Raw genomic sequence first — 17,413 nt, 5'->3', positions numbered from 1 at the left:
ACAGTACTAATAGTTACAGAAAAATTAATGAACCAATGAATTAAAGAATGAATGAATGAATGAATGAATGAATTAAGAGAAAACATAGAAATAAAACACATTTAATAAAGGAATAATAACTAAATAAATAAAAAAATAAAATTTAAATCGTATGGATACATGTTGATGGCAGACATCTAGATATAGACAATGAATGTGACAGCGGAGTGGACAATTGCCGGGGTTGATGGTAGGTGAATAAATATGAAGTAATATTGAATATGTCTGTTTTTTCTTGCTATTACTGTAAGAGAGAACCACAGGATATATTTTGTAGAAAAATAAAATAGCAACAATATTGAATATTACAAACTCATATCATTCTAATAGTCTGAATACATCAGAATGGTTGAAGTGAGAAATTATCTTCTCATATTTTACACATATCAAGCAAAACCAAAGCAATTCTTTTCTGCCACAGTGTCCTCTCTTTAACTAAGCTGTGTCCATCAGAACTGCCCTCCTTCACCATTTGACAGAAAGGCTAATGGAACACCATATGGGCCTGCAGTTTGAGCACCATGTACAGTGACAGCTCTATGTTCATAATAACAAACACACACACACACACACACACACACAAACACACATGGTAGCAGGTTGTGGACGTGACGCAAAAAAAAAAGCCCAATTTCACCCTTCTCTCTTCCCATCGCTCTCCTTTTCCTCTCCTGCAATAAAACACTAATGTGATTACGCTGGCATCAAAACAATTTGGCCTTTAATTACACAAGACACATTGAGGCGAAAACCATGAGATTCTTTTCTCAAAGAAATCAATTGGTATGACTGATGAAGTGAGGAAGGGAGGGAGAGAGACAGAGAGATAACCAGAGAAGGAAACAGAGAAAGATAGAGGTGGCTGAGAGATTGAACAAACGAGACAGACAGGGAGAGAGAGAGCCTTTCTAATTAGATCATGGCAATGCTCTCAGACAGCTTTAATAGCAATCTACGTGTGACAGATGAGACACCGGAGTCTGGATGGTGTTATCTCTGAGCTTCTGTTGGATCTGTGGCTATCCCTCACCACATTCACACTCCTGAATATCAACTGTGCGGCTGCTGATTACCGGCGCTGTATTTGGATGTAAGTGGAGCTCTCGCAGGAGACATAAACAAATGTATATGTGATTACACTCCTCTTACCGTGAATGATCGAGCGGGGGCTCGTAATCATTTTCACACTTTAAATACATCACTCTCTGGTGCATACCAAGCACCGCAGAGGATCAGGAAACAACCAGTGGATTAATGAAAACTACTTCTACCACATGTGGTAACAATAAGCCAAACCAAATATAAATACACATTATGGTTTGGGTTTTTCGCTGATTTCATCTATCATTTATAGTGATGAGGTGTCTCTTATGTTAATGTTCTTTCTGGCTTCATTTAGGACATGTAGGAAATTAGCTGTGTGTGATCTCACCTGATGCATGAGAGAGAGAACAGTGGCAGGTTATTGTAAAAAAAGTTATGATAGCGAGGAAGGAAGAAGACCTTTTTCTGTCCATTCTCAGGCTGCATCACTGATGGATCTTAAAACATATTTTGCAGCTTAATGAGCATGAGGAACGCTCGCCACCGCATCTAACAGTGAACCACATCATTTGATTTTATTTGATAGCAAATTCTGCTGCCTGTTATCAGATCGTGCACGAGCATTGAACGCCACGCATGCTTTTAGTGCATGTTCGTGCACTAAAAGCACTCACGGCTGCTGCTCTGCACTGCTCTCATACGGTGGTTACAGTCGATGAAGCCGTTCCAACTGACGGCGCCATTGCAGAAGCGTAGCGTTATTTCTGTCAGCACTTTCGCCGTTGTTAGTGCTGTTAGCTGCGAGCTGTGGCTCACCGTCACCATGTTGAGAGCCATTGAGAGGCAATATAACTGCTCCCAATCTCGTATTTAGATTCTTTAAGCCAAACAATGATGTTTTTTTTCTAACCCTACCTAAGTGTTTTTTGCAAGATACTGTCAAGATACTATGCAAAAGGCTGCCGTGACAAAAACTAGTTTTCATAGACTCATTTGATATGAGAAGATTGGTCTTCACAGTGTTTCCTAGCTTATTAAACTGATTTTGTACATAAGAGATGATGTTTGAGATAATAAATGTATTATAGGGATTTTATAAGGTGGTAAAACTCTCTCTCTCTCTCTCTCTCTCTCTCTCTCTCTCTCTCTCTCTCTGCTGCTGATGGTATTCAAGAAGACTTGTGCCTTGTTGAAAGTAAAAGTGACAAAGGTGAAGCACTTTCCAGTCAATATTTCAGTATCATAGTGTAACATTATTTCTTGAATAATTAAAACCTGTACATGTAATATTTGAAAATGTCCTACTAATGTACGGGCTTAATTTAAAATCAATTTATTTATTAATCAAATAGGATAATATTAACACAATAGTACTGCACTGTCAACCTATTTGGGTGTATTTTACAGGAGGCAGCACCAGAAAGGGAAGCATTGGTCATTCGTTCAAATACCTAAAACAAACTATCTTTACATTTACCAGAAAATGGCTTATTGTGGTCATGCATGTAATTTATGCCTTTTGTCTATAAGAAGGAAAAGTAAAAGTAGTGCCATGTTGTTATTAGGGAGGAGGCTAGAGAGGATCATTGGGTCTACATAGGACACTAGACCACAGTTTCTGATAACCACAACCTCAATCTTTGTGCCTAAACCAAACCAGATCTTTAGACTTGGCAGTTCAGAAAACAGTGTTGATTTCTAACAGTTTTGGAAGGCACTAACAAAAGATGTTGATCTGCTGACTGGAGTGTCAGATCAAATATTGGTGAAGACAAACCTATTTTTTTTGTTTAGTTTGGAGAACTTGCTGGACTTTCATTTTTCATATATGTTTTCACAAGTGGTTTAGATAATGTGCTTCATCATGTGATTGGTCTAAAATCCGCCTAATGGCTTGTGTAATAGGATTTATAAAACTGTGCCAGAGGTAACTGTCTCCATGTTTTTTCTATAATAAAACAGATAAAATTGATATCAAAACCATTTTAGAGACCTTTGGTGTTGTTTTCAAGACCTACCAAAGGTATAAAAACACAAAATTTGCCTTTGAAGATGATAAATCATCAGAATTAAACATAGCTCTCCTCCTCTGCAGCTAGAGTTTTTTACCCACCTACCTACCTATATTACATCAGCATTTATCACTGTATGTGTGAGCACGTTGTGTGTCCTTACTGCTGAGTCTTGCACCTACAGCGTAGCTCAGTTCAGGTGTGGAAAGAATCTCTGTCCACCTTCATTTATGTAGGTCACCTACATGCAAAGGCCCATCAATTTCACTGTCCTACTTAGCTTGATGTTTGGTGCACTGGGTGTGTTTCCCCTCATCCATCTCTCTCTTTCATTCAACTGTAATAAACAACCCAGAGAAGGGGGGAACTATATTAAATCAGAAAGCAGGAACTGCATGCAGTATAGTGCCGTCAAAACAAGCGTCTGATCATTTCCTCCTTAAAAATTAGAGTTTGCTGGAATTTACTGTTAAACATGGTCTAAATCAGGGGTCTCCAACAAGTAACTCGTGAGCTACCGGTAGCTCGCTACCCGCTTCTGAGTGGTTCGCTAACGGTTTAAAGAATATGGACATAAATGTGATAACACAAAGTAACTTTTTAAAACTGTTTAAATTACTACCCAATCAAATTCACAGACATCCCGCCCTCCTTCTGATCGGCTGTCAATCAGGCTGCTATCAGGTTTGTAACACCATAACATACAGCAATGTTAGCAGACTAGCAAGTGCACACCAGATCTGACAATGACCGCAGAAAATAGCCAGGCAAATAAAAGGCAAAAAATATACTATTTTCATGAGGATCGGTACGTGTCACATGTGCGGTGTGAGCGTGTCAGTCAGTAAAAAGATGTAACATCGAGGGCCAAGTCCACGGCTATTTTTCATGGGACTTTCCGGCTGGTAGCAGTCTACGAACAAAGAAGGTAAAGGAGCCAAAAACAATGCTTAAAAGACGACAGTCTCTGTTTACCAAACTGACGAAGAAGGCCAGTGAAGCAAAGAGCCTTCGTTTAGTGGCGCACATCCCAACGAAACACAAAAAGCCCTTCGTCTATGGAAGAATTGTAATAGAGACGATGACGGCGGTGGCTGAAACGCTATTAAAGGACCATATAAGTAAGACAGAAATTATGTTTGCAGTTGGCGATGTACATCTTGGTACTTTCAGTAGCTCTCAGACACTTTCATTTTGTAAAATTAGCTCTCAGACGGAAAAAGATTAGAGACCCCTGGTCTAATCGAATCAACTAAGCACAAAGCCATGCCATGCAAAGGGTAGCATGTGGTGGAGCTGATACAACTTGCTTCTGTGGACTATGGGAGCCGGATCAAATGGATAGATTACACTGGGCAGACTGTATTTTTCAGCTCTACATGCACATTTTATCATATATTAGTATATATTTGGTAAACACACAAAATTACTTTCATCTGCCACATTATCGTCGGCGGGCGCCAGAGAATTGTGATTTGGGGAGCATCATCCACTGCAATTTATCCAACTTAAGTCTGGGGTGCTTATACTTCCACACAAATTTATAAATCATACTATGTAATTACTAAATAACTTTACTGGAAATAACTATGTAACATCTGGATATAATAGCCTCAGTAAAACATTTCTAACTTTCACAATTTATTTTAATTAATCGATTAATTAATTAATTAATATTTTTTTATTTCTTTATTAATGACTGGAACAACTTGACACACAGTGCTTAGCTGCACCTCAAATTAATCTTCAGGTTCCCAGCTTTCAGATGATGTACACCACTTCTATGTGACATCTACTACTGACTTTTTATCTTCCCCTGAACATCCCCTGTCCACCAGCCCTAAAAAAAAGAATGGGAAGGGTTAAGCATTTCCATCCCTCAAACATAAAAAACATAGGTGCAGACACATACATGTGTCCACATTCACTTTCCAATAATTACTCACACTTCTCTCTCTGCAGCCACATGCACACTGCCTCTCTGTTCACTTCCCCTTCACCTCCTCCCCATCCTTTTTTAAGGGTGTACATCTTGAGGCACTATGTTCTTGACCTGCATCTCTCCATCTCCCACTTTCTCTTTCTGGACGAGTTAATAAGACAACAAACAGGTCACCCCTCGGGCTACAGTAGCCTGCCAAACAGCATGTGTCAGACAGACACACTGGGAACAACTCAGTCTTTTAATTATCGCCTTCAAGCCTCTATCCAGCGGTCACACATATACTCATGTGCAGAGGAGAGGAGATGGGCATTGATATACGAAGAGGATGCAGAGATTGTTCATCACCTTGCCCTTGGGCAGATCCATTAAGCAAGCCGCTGCATTTGGCAGCTGTAATTAGGTTGCATTGGCAGGAAGGCAGTACTGCGGAGCCGCCGTCAACAGTCAACAGCTCCTTGTTTGTTTGTTTGAAAAGGACTACTTCAAGGTTGTATTCCAAGGACAAGGTTTCTACTGCTGGAGGGGCCAGCTGAGTCCGCAGTATTATTTTTAACACAGCACAGTCTCAATCAACACTACAATATGTAAAATATTACTCCAATATTAAAACAAGCTCACTACAGTTTACAATGGCTCTTCTGGCAGCAGCCGTGTGGGAAATCAACTACAGTGAACAGAGTTTTGGACCTGCCAGAAATCCATCCAGTCATCCAATTTTCTGAACAAATTATTTAAAATGTATCTGGTGTTGCCATCCTCCCCCAAAAAACTGGATGTCGAACGGCAGCAGATGTTGCTGAAATTCTGCCTGATTCTAAAATGAATCTATAGGGCGACCAATTCAGGGTTAATGAGGAATAATCTCTAGGGTTTTAGTCCAACTTTATGAAAACATGCGTTTCAACTGTGGTCATCAGTTCCACAAGGTGAAGTTTGCAGGCACACAATTACACAACGTTACTGTCATTATAATGATTTGTCCCGTCAACAATAAAATACGTTTAATTCTCCCTCAATATTCAATAACATTCCAGAAATGAGTGAGACTGCTGCCTCTCCCTCCTGCTCAGAGTCTGATGGTCGCTGTGAAATTTACCAGGAAATAAAAAATACAAGCCGTTAAAATGTGCAGGCTACATGTAAAAAAAAAAAACAGCCTGTCGCTGTGATTCTGTGTGATGTTTTTTTACTGTGCTGTCTGTACTCTGACCAGAGGCAGAATGGGGGAGATGGCTTCTTGGGCTCCAGCCGCAGACACCCACTCCACATTTCAGAGTAGGTTGAAGACTTTCCTCTTTGATAACGCTTATAGTTAGGGCTGGCTCAGGCTTGCCTTGGACCAGGCCTTAGTTATGCTGCTATAGGCCTAAACTGTTGGGGGACTTCCTGCGACACACTGAGCTCCTCCTCTCCCTATGTATTCATGTCCGACACGCTCTCATCCCAACTTGTCACATACTGCCCCTTGGCATCTCTTTATTTTTCAAATCAAAACCACCCTTGACCTCACTTTAGGATTACTATAGTTAGGTTTAGGAAATAATTACATGGTGGGGCTTAAAACAAAGGTTACGATACTGTAACCTTAGCTCTATAAGCACAGGGCGCAGCCCTCTATTGGACTCTATGGGTAATACTCTCCTCCAATCACATATCATCATCGAGGTTATTTTGTTAGGCTTGATAAAGCTCCTCCAGAGCCACAAAAGACGTGATATAACTGTTTTCACAGGCTGCATAGTACTAATCATGACTAGTAAACTGATGTTGATGTGTAAAAAATTGATGTAAAAAGTGCCCTTTTAATGTTATAGCTTTCAACTCAGTCCATGAACAGCCATGGTAAGAATCAACAATCCACCTAATTATTTAATGCAGTAATTTTTTTTGTAATTTACTTTTAAAAAAGGAATTGATTTGTATTTGTAATAAAAATGTATGTACGGCTGTTTCTTTTGATTTTGTTACAGCTGATTAAAAACTATTGATGAAATTAGGAAACATTGTCTTGGGCAAGAACACTGCTATTACCCAACTGGCCCAGAAAAAAAATCAGGGAAGAAGTGCTGTAGTGTTCTTGGTTAATAAATTAATTTTGTCTCCAGTTGTTTACTACCACACAGTAAAGAGCAGGGACAGTGCCGGTCAGCTCGGTCTAACTGGAAAACAGACAGACCTCACAGTGAAGGACCCATTACGACCCCCCCAGTCAGCCTAGAGGTGCAGGACTTCTTGTAATCTTGTATGATGTAAAGGAAGATAAAAGGAGCGGTGGTAGCATAAAATGCAAATGAAAGAGAATATGCTATTTGACTTGAAATGTGTACGCGACTGGGGTAAACTCTGAAGAGGGAAGTAGCTTAATAATGCATGCGCCAATCACAGTCAGTGGTGAAATCATTACTGGCCACAGACATAGTAGTAGTGGGCAAGATCAAGGTGGTTATTACCACGGCTATATTATTTATAAGAGTGATTTCCGTATCAAGTGGCGTTCCCTGAGCTGCAGCTGCTCCCCCAGACCTCCCACACAGCCGGAGGAGAGGTAATGGGCCAATCAGCACAGTCATGCAGGGAGCCTGTCTGTCACGCTGGGAACCAACCGGGGAGCAGGCCGGGAGAGAATGCCAACCGCTCCTCAGATAACCCCCGTGGTAATGGTTGGATATGCCAATCACGCAGGTTTAACAGAGTCGAGATATTTGAATAAAATAAAAGCAAAAAAATGGAAGAAAGTTCTGCTGCTCAAATTAGAGCATGGATGTGTTTTGACTCAAGCAGGCTGCATTTGTCAGCATTTTTCTGCAATTTGATCGCTTGCAGAACAGAACAGACTCAGAATCCTGTGATTCAAGAACAAGATCATAGTTTTTTTTCCCAACTCAACTCCAATTCAATATTCATCTTCCAAGGCATGGTACAAACACTGTGAAATCTCCGGGCTCTTAGCCAAGCAGCTCATCTTATGATAATTACTGACTGTGCTATATATTTATCGAGCTGCGTGCTGCTTTCACTGTGAGGCATTCCTGCTGCAAGTTAGGAGAAGGGAAATTGTGTCTGAGCTTTTAAAACCAAGTTCACGTTTCCAAACCCTGTCTTCAGGGAACAGGGGGGTTAAACTGATTAGCTTGTGTGTGATTTTACAGAATATGTAATTCAATTCAAATTAAAGGCTTTATTTGTCGTCTGCACAGAGCAGTGACGTGCAGACATTATTTGGGGCAGGGGCTCAAGTGAAAAAAAGGACATCCCTCTCATAAGTATATATATTATTCCAATACCCATACAATGTTTAAAGGGACTGTATGTAGTTTAAACGTGTTTTAATCTTTTTTTTTTTGCCAAAGTGTGGGTTTCCTCTATTAGACTGCTTTTTAATGTGAAAAACCCAGGCCGTTTTTCCCAGGAAAATCCAACGGATGTGACATCTTGCGCGCTCGCGAGTGCCTTCATGGAGTCTGCTAACGCCAACAAATGACCAGCCCCCAACACAACTCAGACTCCTACACAAACTCCAAGGAAGCACAAAAAAAAAAAAAACTTGTATAAGCCCGTCTTGCAAAACAGGAATGTGACCGAAATCGGGCTAAAACTACTGTTGGAGTATAGCAGAGCCAGAGCAAAGAGTGTGTGCACATAACATAACATTACTCACTCCTGTCGCCGCCGCTCTCTCTCTGTCTCTCTCTTGCTTCACCACTCACTTCCCACGTACACACACACTCTACGCACTGGCTCTGCTCCAGAGAGGGCCATTCGTGTTTTCACATCGGCCACCGACGCGCTTGGCACAAGGGAGAGAGGCTTCAGTTGGTTGCAATCTCCTCACCTCACAGCTAGATACCGCCAGATCCAACAAACTGGACCTTTAAAGATATGTATTGTAAAATTCCATACATTTCCCAAGACACATTTGTTTTTTTGCATTACAAGATTTCTGAAATGTTATATTTATATATGTAAATGGGGCGATCGATTGCTAACTTTTGGTGAATTTAAGAGAAATATACAGACAAATAGTAAAATAACCACCTAAATGTGTATTTTGGATGTTTTCTTTCCAGTAGTGTGAAAGAAGACACGGTATAGAAGAAAAATAGCCCAGAATCTCAAAATTGACCAGTGCATGAAAAACAATGTTTTTGCCTGTAGTGTCTCCCCTTAATGACTATTACTACTACAAATGTATTCCTCATCAGTCCATATTATATTATATTTCCTCTCCAAACCACCAACCACCCTTAAGCTTGTGTTGGTCCGGAGTGGCTCAATAGTTCCTGTCTTTAAAACTGTGTCTGTCTCCTCCTCCTCTGCTGCTGTGTCTTTGTAAAGTCCTCTGTTTTGGGGCAGAGGGCTGCACGGCTGAAGACACAGATAAGGCCTTCAGATAAGGAGTGGGTGGAGATAACCATCCTTCCACCTACGTCGTTCTGCAGCATCAGCTATCTGAACCCTTATCGGACCACACAGGCCTCCCTCAATCTTCTATCTCCGTCCTTCTGTTTAACTGCGGGGCACCTTTTCTCTTTCGCCTTTTCTCTTTCACTCCCTCATTTTACCCTCTCATTCTTTCTCACCTCCATGTCTCTCTTCTTTATGCACACAAATGGATGCAGCGGTAGCAGTGGAACTTACCTCTATGTCGGTTGGTGGTTTTGTCAAACATTAGCATGGCATCCTCGACCTGAAAGAAGACAGGAAGAACTGTTAGACTTCATTTATGATACATGAAACATTGCATCTTTTATGGCACACAGAGGCAGCTTGTGAAGTGTGTCAAAACACATGCACTTTTTTTTCCATGCATGTCAGCGCACCGTTGTCATCGGCGGTTGATGCATGTTGACATGTCAGGGTACGTCACTGTCCAAGCATCAGTGCACATCAACACACAATAGCATTTCACATTTGCTTTCCAGATCCTGTAACCTGACAAGATCTTATTTTTTTTGTCTGTCATGCCATCTGTCATGTGCTACTGGCATCAAATGGGTCAGTTGATACATTGCTACAGTGTGTGTTGCATTTTGGGATCCAATAGCATTGAGGGATATAGTGGCGTTTGGTTAGTGTGTCCATGTGCTCACATTCTTTAAGAAATAAATACAGATGTGAGACAAATGAGAGTGCAAACCAACATCAGGTGCCTGCACAGAGCCCAAAGGATACTAGACAATACAATCCAGCAACAGCCTGTTCACTCTGCTGCCGTCGGGCAAACGATACCAAAGTATCCGCTGTCGTACCACCAGACTACAGAGCAGCTTCTTTCCTCAGGCTGTGAGACTCCTCAGCTCATTATATCATCCTCCGCACTCTGCCATAAATAAATTACTCTTTTCAGGTCTACCTGTTATACTACTACTTATATTATACTACTATTCTACATTGCACACTCGACTATACATTGCACTGCATCTGTGAACGTTGCTGCACACCACTGACCATCATGCAGGCGCTGGGGTTCCTGGCGGCTGCTCACCCGGTGGTGCCACTGGGGCTGTTACACATGTGGTGGGCTGTAGAGGTGGTTTAACAGCCTCCGCTTAGATGCCAAGAAGCACAAGCAATAATGCAGTTGGGTCTATTCTCTCCTTTTTACAGTGTTTCATGGATAGAGGGCTGTCTCATGCTACTATTAAAGTGTATGCAGCAGCCATTTCTTTGCTACTATGTAGTCTTCCAAGGAAACAGGCAAACACACTGCACCTTTAAGTGACAAAGCCCGTAGGAACTATGACTTTTGCACAGACAAATGATGTTGCAATGTCGTAAGGGAATGTCAGATCAGAAATCCATTATATTTGTTGATCTAGAGGGCAATGACAAACATCATAATGCGGTGTGTGAACACCAGACCACAAGCAGTCACAGCATCCACTGGGAAGAGTTCAAAGGTCATCGACCAGCAGTCAGTGGACGGCCAGAGAAAGATAAAAGAAGGACATTCACATCTGACACCAGAGATCATCTTTGACCAGAGTTCTACACACTCTACACATCACATGATGACACTTGAGCCAGCTCCACTCACTGATGAAAACTGTGAGATGTAAAAGCTTTGAAAAAGCCAGTAAGTGAACCAATTGTTTACAATGATTTAATCCCACATACTGGTCCCAAGGTCAAGAATGAACTTCAGTGGTCAAATTAGTCTTTTCTTGCTTCATTATCTGTTCTTTTCTTATTTTCCAGTGGAATCAATGCCTTACTACTCACTAATCATTCCAACCTGAGTCACAGGAGCAAAGTCATTGTCCATGTAACAGCATTTATTCCTGTCCTTTACCAGCCTATGGCTCACCTCCTCTGTGTTCCCTATTTGTCTTTATGTTTTTTTTATGTAATGCCAAACCAAACTGAAGACCACCAAATATGCCATGGAAAACATAGTGATTGATTGCAGGTTATGAGGAAAATCTGAAAACACCTGGAATGAAAACAGCCTGGAAAATAGTCTGGCCTGAACATGCCAATGACTTAATGAATACAATCTTTATCATCTCTGTCAAACCTGGCAGCTTTAACATACAGCCACAGCTGCAGTTTCTGATGTTCGGTATAGACTGGAGAAATTAACTGTATTACAAGTTATTGTATTTTAACTCAGATTAGACACTTTACTTGAGATTAATGACATATTGGAGTGGGCCCAAGTCTGTGGCACAGAACAAACCCAGCTATATATAATGTTAAAAAACCATTCAGTTTGTGATAGAATGTGGAGGGCAGCGACGCAGTCACATATTGTGGTTTTTGAAAGGCATGACAGCGCTGTTATGTGTTGGTTGTGGCCTGGGGAAATGTTTGCTGAGCAACAGCTCATATTCCCAGTGACTGATGCCAAATCATTCTTTGTGTGCACAAGGGCAGAACAAAAGAGCTTTATTACTTGAAGCGTGAATTCAAAAGGTAGAATTGTGATGAGAGAGAGACGTGAGGCCACAGACGATGAGCTGTTCCAGCTCTCAGAAAGAGGAGGGTAAATTAAAACAAAGACGTGGAGCGACGCAGGGTGAGGGATGAATCGTTGAAAGGAGAGAGATACATTGCTATGACTTTGCTTCTCTCCTTCTCTCCTTCTGCCTCTTTGTGTTACTGTTATTTGAAATATGTTGTATAGCACTCACACACACATGCTCCCTACAATCCAAAAGGTGCTCATCACACCAAGTACATCTTGAAAAAAGTGGGATGGATATTACACTGCTATTTATTTGATGAGGTTTGGGTCACAGAGCCTTCCTCACAATTACACTTATTCCCCGGGAGAATTTAACTAATGTTAAAAGCCATTACAGACATGGCAGTGAAGATTAACCAATAGCAGCCTGCTATAGTGTATGTGGGTGTAAGTGTAAACTTACCACAATGCTCTAAATGGAAAAGCATGCTGTTATCTCTTTTATATTTGCGCTCTTCCCACTTTGTATTGCTACTGCTGCATTTCACTCTGGATAAAATAAAGTTTTATCTTATTTGATCTTGTATTTGACTGAGGTTAAAATCATATAATTTCAAGGAGTACCAGAACACTTGAATTTACAGGTATTCCTCAAAGCCATTGATATCATTGTTAAAAGTAAAATAAAAGTAAAAAAAAGAAACAACAAAGAATATACACCGATCAGCCATAACATTATTACCACCTGCCTAATATTGAGGTCCCCCTTTTGCCGCCAAAACAGCCCTGACCCGTCGAGGCATGGACTCCACTAGACCTCTACAGGTATGCTGTGTTATCTGGCTCCAAGCGAGGTGGGGCCTCCGTGGATTGGACTTGTTTGTCCAGCACATCCCACAGATGCTCGATTGGATTGAGATCTGGAGAATTTGGAGGCCGAGTCAACACCTCCAACTTGTTGCCATCCCCACGATGTAAAAGAAAAACGTGATTCATCAGACCAGGCCACCTTCTTCCATTGCTCTGTGGTCCAGTTCTGATGCTCACGTGCCCATTGTAGGCACTTTTGGCGGTGGACACAGGTTAGCGTGGGCACCCTGACCGGTCTGCGGCTACGCAGCCCCATACGCAACAAACTGTGATGCACTGTGTGTTCTGACACCTTTCTATCGGAACCAGCATTAACTTTTTCAGCAATTTGAGCTCCAGTAGCTCTTCTATTGGATCGGACAACACGGGCCAGCCTTCGCTCCCCACGTGCATCTATGAGTCTTGGGTCTGACCCTGTTGCCGGTTCACTGATTTTCCTTCCTTGGACCACTTTTGGTAGGTCCTGACCTCTGCAGACCGGGAACATCCCACAAGAGCTGCAGTTTTGGAGATGCTCTGACCCAGTCGTCTAGCCATCACAATTTGGCCGCTCACATCCTTACACTTGCCCATTTTTTTCTGCTTCCAACACATCAACTTCAAGGACAAAATGTTCACTTGCTACCTAATATATCCCCCCCCACTGCCAGGTGTCACTGTAACAAAATAATCAATGTTATTCACTTCACCTCTCAGTGGTCATGATGTTATGGCTGATCAGTATATAAGTATAATTCAAAAACGTCTTGCGCAAACTTCCAATCAAAACGTCGCAATAAATACAATAAAGATATGATATGTTATAGGTTAACAAGACACTCAGGGACAACAGTAGTGCTTAACATGCTGTATATAGTGTGTCAAATATTCGTAACTACCAACTGTTTATTGTGGAAAATTACAAATATTATAAATACAGATTGTGTTTCATGCCATGCGTACATTTTGATACCAGGGGGATCTACATGTATTATTTTATTGTGTCAGAGGCACATAACTGTGAAAACAAATACTGTATGTTGCTGTAATGATAGGATATGTCAACAGGAAGGGCTTAATATCAAAGTCCTCATTTAAACCATGGAACCATGAACATAATGACCACATAAGGAGGGGTTAAAGCAGGGGTTAAAATGGGATTTGGCAGTAAGGGGAACCCTAATGGCCAATCCACATAGAAAGTGTTTTTGGAAGTGTTTTTGATGTCCATCATACCCTTGTCTCTTAGAACTGATATGCTTCCATCTATAGAAATATAAAACAAGGAATCTCTGTCTTTTTGTCCGTATGTCCTTAGCATATCTCGAGAACCGAATCTCATCAGATCTGCTTTACACTTGGCCGTTGTATTGCTTTTTTCAAATTCGATGCAATTTGGACATGCGACAGGTTCAGTATTAAAAAACTTTGAATAAACAAGTGACCGGCGCTCTGTGCAGCAGAGCAGCTTCTTCTCTTCCCTGAAGTCAACAAGAGCGAATAGCTAACCGGAAGCAGAATCAAACCAGAGCGTATTTCACTGGTGTGACTGTGAGTAAGCTGCAAGTGTGAAGATGTTTACGATGAGCGTTTCTGGAGAAAGCTGCAAGCAGAAAATACCACAGGTCAAGCATTTGGGCATCCTGAACAGGCATGTTTTGAACATAGCACTAGTTATTTCAAATCTAGCAAAGTTAGTGTTTTCCTTAGAAGCCTGGAACTGAGTGTAGGTGTGATCATTCTTCAGTCTTCACGGAGGACCGATTGCACCTGACTGTCTCCCTGTGCAGCTGCCAACCACACGAGACATGCTGCAGAAATCAAGCTATTCTCCAGGGAAGCAAGGCTTATCTGCAGCTGTCAGTTAGCATTATGGCTGTGATGAAGAGCGCAACAGCAGGTGCAGAGGAGGAGCTCTCTCAGTTCCACATCACTGCTAACACACATCAGAAACCTGAATCAGTCTCATCGGAATGATGGCTCTTTGCAGAAGTGAAATGTACAGTGTATATAATGTAATATGAATATAGAAAACCCAAACCCTTCCTTCCGTGGTTGATTGTGTTTTGTGCAGCACTTATTATGATCAGGAAGGATTATGTTCTTGGTCTTGAAGTTGGGATAGCCTGTTCTTGTGACACAATTGGGGTGAGTCAAAAAGAGAAATATAAAAGGTACACATACAAATACACAAATGGTTAGAAAATGACCTCTGGTTCAACCGGCAGTGGAATTTTATCCTTACATTGATAAGAATTGGCTGTAGGCTGTGCATTTTGCTCAGATAACATCACATTGTTATCTGATCTCATTGTCATTCCTAAATAATGCTCATGGAAGGCTGTATCAGCTGAACATTGTGTGATCTGCCAACTCTATGGTTTCTCCAAGCATTGTGTGATCTGCAACCTCTAGGGTCAATCCAGTCGCACAGCAGTTTGTGAAATAGTCATGAAATTTGATGTATTGATTCACGTCCGTAGACACGGATTTCAATTTTTTTTCGTGATGGTCAGCACAAAATCAATTTGTATGTATTCCACGTAACTGTGAGCCGGGAAGTATAAAAAGCAGCAAATGTAGGGAGGAAGTCAGGGTCGATGGGTTGGTCAAAAAAACACAGGACTATCTCCCAGGAGACTGGTGCTCATGCCCCGTGTGAAACCACAACTCAACGTTGATTTATTTGTCACGTAACTTCCGTACTTGGCAACTAGACAACTATTTTTTGGCATCATTGGGCAAAGATTCCATAATAACCTTTCAGCATATTGTAATTCAAGTGTTCTGAGAGAAAACTAGACTTCTGCACCTCCTCATGGCTCTGTTTTCAGGCTTTAGAAATTCTAGCCCGTGACAGGAGACTTTGACCAATCACAGGTCATTTCAGAGAGAGAGCTTTCCTATTGGCTGTGCTACGGCCATGTGAGCGGTGCTTGGTATTCCCTCAAGAGATCTCAACATGGCTGCCGGGTCACAAACTTTCTAATTTTCCAGCTAAACCGTGCACTACAAGAAGATTCTGAAAACATTTGAGGCAAAAAATAGGCATTAACGTAACACAATATCGATTCATATTTGATCAGCGTTGCCTAGTTTGACCGTTTGGTAAAAGTTTGCGAGTGATTGACAGCTGGCTCTCATAGATGGAAGCTGGACGGCAGACTCCAAATCAGCTCTGATTGGTTGTTTTCCTCCGGTCTGTGAAATCTTGCAGATGCCATTAGGAGCACTGGAAGACACCAGAGGACACAGAGGCACATGTTTTTTTTTCAGATTACCTGTTTCATGTACTACTGTCAGCATATAGCGACCGTTTGATAAAAACAACTTGTTTTAATCAGATTTGCTCCAATCTTAAAAGTTACAGCACGTCCGGAGCTATTTTTAACCCAAACCACGATTTTTTCCTAACTAAGTAGTTTTTGCCACATAATTTGCCAATGAATAAATCATCAATCTGCATCAGCTCCACAGGTGATGGGACCAAAAATATCAGCCTAATATCAGTAGAGTACTGAATGCTTGACGTAGAGCCTTCTAATATTAATCAGATAGAATCAGGCAAAAGGCAAAGAGAGAGAAACAGAAGGACAGTAATAGAGACAGAAAATCTGTAAGAGAAGAGGAGAGAGAGGCGGAGAAGGACCTCAGGTGCTTCTTACAAACATCCATCATATAGCAGAGATGACGCAACAATCACGGACAGCAGTGTGTGTGTGTGTGTGTGTGTGTGTGTGTGTGTGTGTGTGTGTGTGCGTGTGTGTGTGTGTGTGTGCGTGCGTGGGGGGGGGGTGAGAGAGAGAGAGAGAGAGGCTGTATGAATAATAAAAATTCAAAGCCATGAGAAGATGCATACGATGTATTAACAGCGATTACTTTCTCAGGTTTCATAAACTCTCTGCTCTGATATGCATGAGAAAAATAATTGTGTGGCAGACTGACATCAGCAGGCAATAGAGTAATCCCCCGTAAAAAAAACATCTTGCATGTGCTGTCAGTGTACTGGCTCTATAGCTTTCACCACCCATTTGTAGCAGAATGACCACAATGTATCATTACAGCTCAGCTTCACAATCCCCTTTCCATCCAGCAGCATTATCACTTACATGTCTCTCCTCTTCCATTGCTCCATCTAGCCATTCCACCTGTATGATGTCCCCTCTCCCCCACCCAAAACCCCTGACATCATTTCATCTCTTTCTCCAGCAGCCTATCTCCCCCACCCCCCCTCTCTTTCTTTCCCTGACAGTCCCATGCCATCATGCACTCCCCTCTCTGGACTGAGCCAGATAAGCAGGTAATTCATCATTCCAGTGAAGGGTACACACATGTACTCACACCCACACACACACACCGGGCAGCTCTTATCAGCGCTTCACAAGGATTGCCGGGTCTCTGTCTGAAAGTGACCCGCAGCACCAAATTACCATGACAACATTCAAATTATCCCCAGCGAATGACAAGAGACAAATTAATATATTTCCCATCATCATCCCTCCATGCCCAAAGCCCTCAATTTGTGCTTCCATTATTTGGAGGGGAGAAAGAATGGTTTAACCGAACCTGGGGTGTATAAGGAAGGCCTTTATAAATGCAAATTACCCTGGCTGCATT

The 17,413-nt window shown here is 41.7% G+C and overlaps 1 protein-coding gene across 3 annotated transcripts in view; it reads right to left on the bottom strand.

Moving 5' to 3' along the window:
* LOC119492108 (RNA-binding protein Musashi homolog 2-like) overlaps window positions 1-17,413 on the bottom strand; it is a 71,715-nt gene that overhangs the window by 21,583 nt on the left and 32,719 nt on the right. For all 3 annotated transcript variants that reach the window (XM_037776481.1, XM_037776482.1, XM_037776484.1), the window contains exon 7: window positions 9,679-9,727. In XM_037776481.1, the coding sequence (XP_037632409.1) occupies window positions 9,679-9,727 (49 nt within the window). The remainder of the gene's footprint in view (window positions 1-9,678; window positions 9,728-17,413) is intronic.

Source organism: Sebastes umbrosus, chromosome 7 (genome assembly GCF_015220745.1).
Source record: "Sebastes umbrosus isolate fSebUmb1 chromosome 7, fSebUmb1.pri, whole genome shotgun sequence".
NCBI lineage: Eukaryota > Metazoa > Chordata > Actinopteri > Perciformes > Sebastidae > Sebastes > Sebastes umbrosus.
The sequence above is the reverse complement of the archived record's forward strand: the minus strand, read 5'-3'. Positions and strand labels throughout refer to the sequence as shown.